Source organism: Callorhinchus milii, unplaced genomic scaffold (assembly GCF_018977255.1).
Source record: "Callorhinchus milii isolate IMCB2004 unplaced genomic scaffold, IMCB_Cmil_1.0 Scaffold9, whole genome shotgun sequence".
In the NCBI taxonomy this organism is placed as follows: Eukaryota; Metazoa; Chordata; class Chondrichthyes; order Chimaeriformes; family Callorhinchidae; genus Callorhinchus; species Callorhinchus milii.
This window is the reverse complement of record NW_024704750.1, coordinates 12880853-12889561: the sequence shown is the minus strand read 5'-3', so window position 1 is coordinate 12889561 and position 8709 is coordinate 12880853. Positions and strand designations below refer to the sequence as shown.

The 8709-nt window shown below is 40.0% G+C and overlaps 1 protein-coding gene across 3 annotated transcripts; it reads left to right on the top strand.

Annotated features, from left to right (window-relative positions):
- Nucleotides 1-811: 811 nt before the first annotated feature.
- cfl2 (cofilin 2 (muscle)) lies at nucleotides 812-4549 on the top strand. 3 transcript variants are annotated; one of them, XM_007893373.2, is made up of 4 exons: nucleotides 812-901; nucleotides 3030-3328; nucleotides 3460-3536; nucleotides 3629-4549. In XM_007893373.2, the coding sequence occupies exons 1-4, from the start codon at nucleotides 899-901 to the stop codon at nucleotides 3739-3741; spliced, it is 492 nt and encodes a 163-aa protein (XP_007891564.1). In that variant the 5' UTR covers nucleotides 812-898; the 3' UTR covers nucleotides 3742-4549. The 3 variants fall into 3 exon arrangements, with proteins under 3 accessions (XP_007891564.1, XP_042194000.1, XP_042193999.1); XM_042338066.1 differs by lacking the exon at nucleotides 812-901 and adding an exon at nucleotides 1411-1434; XM_042338065.1 differs by lacking the exon at nucleotides 812-901 and adding an exon at nucleotides 1675-1698.
- Nucleotides 4550-8709: the final 4160 nt, after the last annotated feature.

The window sequence follows — 8709 nt, the reverse complement described above, 5'->3', positions numbered from 1 at the left end:
GCAGTAGTATGAAATTTGGTGGCCATATTCCAACAAAAACTGGGATAAATGCATTTATACAGGCTGTGGAGTGTACATACTTTGTGCAACATTAGTATGTTTTGTTTATATGTTGGGTACATGATTAGCAGATTCAAATTCATATGTATTTTGCGCATCACCAGCCGCTGCTGTGTGTGTCTATTGGGCGCCTCCTTATAGCAGATTTTGTCTCGTTGTGTGCATCCCTCAAATGTTAGCTCTGTTGGGTAGGCGTATAAAGCACATGGTTGCAGATGGATTTCTATGTACAGTACACTGGGCTGTTGAACGCAGGCTGGTTTGGGGTGTGTTTTGTGCGCACCATCAGCCGACTCTGTGCATACACCCGGCGCACAAAATGCATCCCAAACCAGCCTGCGTTAAACAACGCATCCATTTAGCGGACTCGGTGCATGTAACGGTAATGCACCATTAGCGGGACTGTGTGTGTGTGTGTGTGTGTATATACATCACAGTGCGCACCGTTGGTCAGGAGACGCTGTGTGTGGACACCATGAATACCTTGGACCGTGCGCTGGGGAGGAGAGGGAGGAGGGCAGCGCAGGCAAATCGCACTTATCCCCACGTTGTGGATGGGTGTAGATTGGGTGCAGGTGCAGGGTTTAGCAGGTTGCTGGGGGGGGGGTCAGAGTAGAGCTGTACCATGTGGTGGTGGTGGTGGTGCCGCTCGCGGTTGCTCTGTCGCGTCTCTCCCCTCTCCCCTCCTCCCCGCACTGCACTGCACTCCCCCCCCCCCCCTTCTTCCATGACGCCCCCACCGCTCTTGTGAATGGTCACGCCCACCCCACCCGTGCACTTAAATAACGGTCGCAGCGGATTCGGAGCGCGTACCACTTGATCCCGACTACCGTTCGAAATGGTGAGTAGAGTCGTCGGTCAGTGCCGGACTGAGCGCTCTTTATCTTTCCTTATCTATCCTCCCCGGAGGGGGGGAGGGTTTGGATGGGGGAATAAACCCTCCTGTTCTACTCCCCCCCCTCTCTCTCTCTCCCCCCCCTATTCTTTAACACCCTGAGGTTTGGTTTTATCGTTGAGTGATGCTCGTGGGGAGAGGGCGGGTTAGAGAATGGGGGGAGAGGTAACTGTGTGAGGTGGGGTGGGGTGTGGGTGGGGGGGTTGGGGGGGAAGCCGCTTGGGGCGGCCATTTTAACCTAATTTTAGCCGCGGCGATGCAGTAGCCAGTGACCGGCATCTTTTCCTCACTCTCTCACGTCCGTCCAACGGGACGGGGACGAGGACGGGGAGAGGGCGGGCGGGCGGGCGCTGGGCGTAAAGGACGAGTTTGGCGCTTGTGGGGGGTGGGGGTTGGGGGGGGAGTGGGGAACAGGTTGGGCCAACGCGGGTGGGGGTGGGTGGGTGTGGGGGGGAACCGCTTGGGTATCCTCGCCCTCGGTATGCGGTATCTTTTCCCTCTCTCTTTCTTTCCTCTCATCCTCTCACACAAAAAAATCCGTCTCCATTTTTTATATATATATGTATAATTGTGTGTGTATATATATATATATATATTTATATTAAACATCTTTTTGTTAGTTCTGGGCGAATAATTATTATTATTATTATAATTATAATAACCGTCTGCCCGGGTCAGACGTCGTTCCTTCTCGTGGGGTTTTTTTTCGTAAATGGGGGAAGATGTGGTGGTGGTGGTGTGTGGCGGCGGGAGGGGGGGGTGGGGGGGAGAGGGGATTAGCTCCTGTGGTATGGCGGGGGTCTCGGGCTCTCTCTCTCACTCTCTTCTCTTGTCCTCTGCGGTTTTTCGTTGTGTTTATCGTTGGAAAGAGAAAAGGGCTGAGGCTGGCGGCCATGATCAGGAGAGAATCCCACACCACTGACCCCCACCCACCCCCCACCACAGACACACACACACACACACACAGAGAGAGAGGGGAGAAATACAACGGTCCCGACTAATGTGGGCTTTTCTCTCCTTTAAACCCCTTACTTATCTTGTCGTGTCATATAGATTTACGTGGTGGTTGTGTGGGTGTGTGGGTGGGTGGGTGGTGGGGGGGAGATTTTCACAAGGACTTGATTTCGTTTATTCTTCGCGAAATTTAAATTGTGGCAAGTGGGGGGGCCGAGGGGAAAATCTCGAGAACGGCGTGATTTGCAAATCAAATGGCTTATAATTATTATATGTTTATTGTGTATATGTGTGTGTGTGTGTGTATATATATATGGGTTTCCAAGTCGTTCTGTGTCCGGGAGCCGACGCTATTCTGTTTATCAAATCCGTTGAATTTAATGGTTTTTTTAAAAAAAATTAAATATAATAACGATAAATATAATAACGATAGACCCAACGGCTAAATACAATATCTCTGCGCCACCATATAGTGTTGTTCAAATCTTGGAGGTCAGTGTATCTCTTTCCACCTCCCCCCCCCCCCCTCTTCCCAACAATTTTTTTTTGTCCTCTTAACGTTTTCACCGATGGACCATTTGAGATATTTTGGGGGTGGGGGGAAGAGGAGAACTGACTCGAGTATTCCTCCCTGGATAATTTGTATGGTTTGCGGTTTTATCTCTAAAAATGCATGTCATCAAGAGCATCATTAAGCGTGTGAGGGCTGTGGTTTGCTTCTTTTGTTGCACACGTTGGTCTCTTTCTTCTCTGGTTCTCCTCCCCCCCCCCCCCCCCCCCCCCTCCCTTCCCAATCTGTCGCATCACCACAATTTGCTGTAATTTGTCAGAATCAACTGCATAGTTGTGAGGGATACTTTGCATGTGCTCATTTGGTACAGAAGAACCTTAACTTCGCGCAGTGAAAACCTGTAATTGGCTCTCACCCCCCCCCCCCCAAAAAAAACGTGTAGCATTGAACGTCAATTATTGCAATTTGCGAACGTAAGGGCGTTTGGTTTATGCTTTAGTTACTTTAAAAGTATGGTTGAGTGATGTGTTATTTGGGCTTGTAAGTGTCATTATGAATGAGTGTGTACTTATTCTTGTGTATGTGCTTATTCTTGCTGTTTTCAATTAGGCCTCTGGAGTAAGAGTAAATGAAGATGTTATCAAGGTATTCAATGAGATGAAAGTAAGAAAATCATCAACACTTGAAGAAATCAAAAAACGAAAGAAGGGAGTGCTGTTCGTTCTTAGTGATAACAAAAAAGAGATCATTGTGGAGAAAAATAAAGAGATTTTGGTTGGTGATGATGTGGCGGACCCCTATGCAACTTTTGTCAAGTTACTACCGTTGAATGACTGTCGTTATGCTTTGTATGATGCTACATATGAGACAAGAGAATCCAAGAAAGAAGATTTGGTATTTATATTCTGGTATGCAGTAGTTTTTCTACATTTAAAGCTTTGATTTATTTGCTGGAAACTCATGTAGACTCTTCTACAGATATCAAGCATGTATTGGATGCTGGAAACTGATTTCATTTTCTCCCTCTTTCTTATTGTAGGGCTCCAGAAGGTGCATCACTTAAAAGCAAGATGATATATGCTAGTTCAAAGGATAGCATTAAAAAGAGATTGACAGGTTTTTAATTCTTATTCAACAATATGCATGAAATTATTGCTGAATTTTGCTGGTGTGAAATAACATGCTCTGACATTATGTTTGTTTTTCAGGTATTAAACATGAATGGCAAGTTAATGGCTTAGATGAAATTCAGGACCGCAGAACCCTTGCAGAGAAGTTGGGGGGCAACTCTGTGATTTCACTTGAAGAAATAGCCTTGTAAAATGATAAACGAGTGCCATCTTGATCCACGGAGCTTCCGTTTCTGCAGCTCTGATATCATTTGATCAAAGTTGGAATAGTTTTTAGGTTTTTCTTGATTCATGCAATGAGATTTCGATTTAAAAACAGTCAACCAGCTGTTGCCCTTCGACTGTTTGATTCCTGTAGTTTTTATGTAGATCCTCAAGGAATGCTTTCACGTCATTCATTCTAGCCAAAACCATTGGCGTTGCATGCATTCCTTGTTGAATGAATGTGAACATTCATGTGAGTAGTTTAGAAACATTAATGATAATCAAACAATGCGAGTTTTGTCCACTGTTCAGGTGGTAGCCACTAATTCAGTATTATAATTGTTCAAGTTGCACTTGATTATAGTTCCATGAGGCTCTTGTGCATTAATAAACCACTCCTGCCTTGATAGTCTAGCTTTGTGTCATGGCAGATTGTGTTTACACTATGCATCAGAAACTTTTTTTGTAATTGTTTTGTTCTCTTAAAAGAATCAAAATCTAAGGAATGCCAACTAACTTTCTGTAGTTGTAATTGCATCACCAGTAGCTTTTGAGTTTTCATTCTGGTTGTACAAACTATTAAAGAAATAGCTGTTAATGATGCCCTTAGTTTCCAGTGAAATGTACACTGAACAAAAGTGGGAGTCAACCTTTACCATATTAGTTTTCTTTGAACATTGAAACAGATTTGCAAATCAGGCATGATGGCAGTTACTGTATTACAAGAGCCTTAAATGGAATATTGTCATTGAGATCAAAATATAGCAGTGCTTACAATAAAATTATTGCTTATTACCAAGTGGTTTGTTTTCATTTTTGCGACTAGTGATGCATTGCTAGCAAAATGCCAAACTGCACTTTGTCTAAGCATTAGTACATGAAAACTGCTGGTTGTGAAACTGGAGCATTTCATGTTATGTTTATTGAATATTTTGGATATCTTCAAAACTGGTATTTCCAGGTTACAGATATTGCAGATTTAAATGGAATTGCACATAATACTTGCATTGAAATAATGTCTTATTTTATTGAGACGTCTCAAAGTGCTTCACAGAATATACTGTAAAGTGGTTGACTATATTTTGTGGACAAAATCAGCAGCCAATTGTGCACAGCAGTGTCCCACAAACAGTCGTGGATTGAGTGACCAAATTTTTTTTGAATTTTGACAGAAAGTGATCTGCCAATTGACTAACAACCGTGTTCCAATTTAATGCTAGGTAAACAGGTGCATGGAGTAAGGAAACTTGCCTAAGATTTTGCCCTGACCGGGAATCAAACCCAGGTCTTCTCGTTTGTGCTCTAACCAAGCTACAGGACTTACAAATTGGAGATTTAGAGGATGAGGTTCAAGGTTTTTTGGGGGTTTCATTAGGAAAGTATTCAAATGTTAAAATTATGCATCAGATGTCCACAATTGTGCACATCTGTCAGTATTATCACAATCTTTTCCCCTGACCTTATTTCATTTGAAATACTTTCTTGATATCAATAAATAGATAAATTAAACTTCTAGGAGGTAAAGTTTTCCCCTTTAAATCAACTTTATTTAAAAAAAAACTTACAGGAGAGAAACAATTGCAAGATTACAGAATTAGAAATGATTCAAGACTTCTTTACAAAATTCATTACAATGAAAAAATCCCTTTATAATGCCTCTGTCAAACCATTCCTATCTTAAGTATTCAATAGGAATAGCATCATTTGCCTTTACACTATCATTTGATATATTTTAAACAGTCAGCTTTAAAATAACCAATTGTAATAAGTTAGCCATGTTGTCTTAAGATATTTCTGATTTATTTTCAGTAGATTCTAATGAAAGCTTATTAAATAATCATGTCTATTAAATAATAGAGGTCGAGAAATTCAGCTATTAAAACAGAAATGCAAACTAGAATAATACCACAATTTAGTGCATTTTTCAAAGAAATGTCATCAAAATGGACGTAAACCTTGTGCTGTAACCAAACTGGTTGATTTATAGCTGCAATTATATAGACAAAAGAGCGAAAGTCAGAACAGATTTAACAAAAAATAGTAAATACTTTTTTGGGGGGCTTCACCGAAGTTAGGTGGAAAATGATACATCACCTTTTCCAAAACCCACTGAAATAGAAACCTGCATTCAGATAGAATGGTTTTGACTTGATTTGCCAATATAGATTTTTCAAAAATTCAAATGAATAAAACATTGAGTAAACGTTTAGAATTTACATTCTATTTAAGTTGTACATGTTGAAAGAATGTATACTTTCAACTAATTCAACTAGATGTGGCTAATTCAAATGGAGTGTAGAAACAAATATACTATCTTTTTTGAATACAAGTGTGAATGAATGAGCTGGACAAGATATAAAACGTTTGCATGTAAAGACTAGCAAAGCAGTTCTATTACCCTGCTATCAAGTTACTGGGTTTGGACCAAAGCCAACAGTTGCTCTCCTGGTAGAGAATTTGATCTGTACCCTGTGAGCAAGCCTCATGTTAGTCAGAGCTATTTATGGGAAACGCATGCTTTTGTCTCTTGGCATCTTTGTCCACAAATGGCAAAACTGGACGTGGTTCCAGTGCTGGATAAAAGGAAAGCTCTGCCAGGCAGCCAAACATAGCTGTCAAATATTGCATGTCCAGAAAATGTTTTCAGTTAATTAAAAATCATATTCTCCATGCCACAATGATGCATGCTATATACAATGCATAAAACTACAGCCTTTTTGTAAGGGTGAGCACTCAATAGATCAGTTTTAGTTTAACTCTTGAGCTGGAGTCATAATTTAAAGGGTTTGTTTAAAATAATTTAAATTTGTTTTGTGTGGACATTTTATTTGAAGTTTTTGTATAATTTTGCAGTAGCTTTTCATTAATTAGAATATTTGGAGCAACAAATGTGGTCAGTGATGTTTATAGGATACAGAAGCTGACCTGGATATAGTGGACAGTGATTTTCTGAGGTTTTTGGATCCGTACCAATTTATCTTAAAAGGGAGCGATCTCAAATGAGGCAATATTAGTTCCAGGATGTCTCAATTATATTGCATGTAAACAGGTGTTTGAAATTTCTGAGCATGAGAATTATTTTCAGTTTGCTTCAAAGCTGATCCCACTTGAATGGCTATGAGGAACATATTTAATATTTAGGGAGTAATAATCTCACAAATAAATTGTACACTCAACCCATGACTGTTTGTGGGATTCTGTTGTACGCAAATGGCTGCTGGTTTCACCCACAAAATACATTTGTTACACTTTACAATATATTCTGTGAAGCACTTTGAGATGTCTCAATGTGATAGGCACTATATCAAATGTAAGGAGTATATTACATATTATGTGTAATTGTTCATTAAATACATATATTAAATATTTCTGAATAGCAATATGCTTTTAAAGTATAATGCATTTTTGCAGTTTTTACATTTTTGGTAGGTAGGCTATTTACAAAACTTCTCAGAATAGTATTTGTAATGTTTTCACCCCTATGCAGCTGTCTGCTGTCAGATACCTGTCTCATAATCTAGTGAGCCTAAGAGCAGCTGTTTTGTGTAATGGAAGGACTTAAAATTGACTTGGTAATCTTAAATTATAGCATCTACATATTTACTGAGACCAGATTTGTTAATTTTTTAAAATTCCATAACCCTCAACAGTAATTTGCTTTACTGCTCATTAGCCTCCCATGATCTATGGTTCTATTTTGAAAAAAATCATTATAGTATTCAGTTAGCTATTCACATTAAGTAAAAAGTGAATCGCAGGGCCACCAGAATTTTTTTTCAAGCATCTGGTTTAATAGTTGATGTTATCCTTCTTGGTCTGATATCAAGTAATTTCTGATGCTTTGATTTGCTCAGTATGTGACAGAAGCTGCAAATCTGCTTCTAGCAATATCTAAAATCAGTGTCTTGGAGCAGGAGAGTGAACTTGAAAGCACAGATAGGTCATATTTTGTGAAAAACGTATCTTGCTGCTTTTCATCATATTTATGTGTGAAGCAATGGCTAAAGTATGGAGTTGGTTTGTAACTCTCACTCATGGGATTTGCCAAAGGTCATCTCTGGTATTCTTTATTGAAGAATACTGATTTGGCCTACGGATCTAAATCGCTGTTGGTACCTCAGAACTGTACACCAGGTGGGAATTGTGAATGGTAAAGGCGTTTTTGGTCATGAAGCTTGATCTGTAACTCAAACAAATGAATTTGGCATTTGGATTAAACATAATTTTGAGAGTAACTTGTGCACTCTTCTCACACTTAAGAGTCAAAAGGTAACTTGATCAACAAAACATCCAAATTTGAACAGAAATGGCAGGAAAATAAAACGATTTGTTATGGTTTTGTACTTGGACCTACTTAGCGGACTGATATTCTTAACGGTCTTTCATGACTAATTTGCTGTCATCCCATGGAAATGTGTAAATATGTATTGGTTCTTTTGCTGTGTTGAAAATTTATGAATTGGGCAGGTAAACAGCACAGACATGAGTGGAAATTGTCTGGTCTTGCTCTGCCCCGTTTTTATCTTTCTACAGAGTAAACCTAGTTATTACTCACTGCTTCCCTTGCCTCCTTCAAGGCACGGGTCAAGACCCTCCTCTTTGACAGTGCCTTTGGCCACCCTCCAATCCTCTGACCTCCACCCTCCCTGTTCCCAACCATCCTCACTTGGGTTCTAACCCCTGACTGTTCAGCACCTTGGGACATCCTCACAATGTGAAAGGTGCTTTAAAAATATAATTTTTTATTGTATTACTCCCACAAACAGGTTCATGATATTTAGGTTGCCTGTGTGGTTACTATTGACAAGGCGAAAAACAAGAATACTCATAACATTAAAGATCTAAAAAGTTTTACACAAAGAATTATTAGGATATGGAACACTTGTGGCAATGGCTATTGAAATCAAGCCAGTTACAATAATCTTTGACATCTCAAAGGCATCACAGGATTTTCT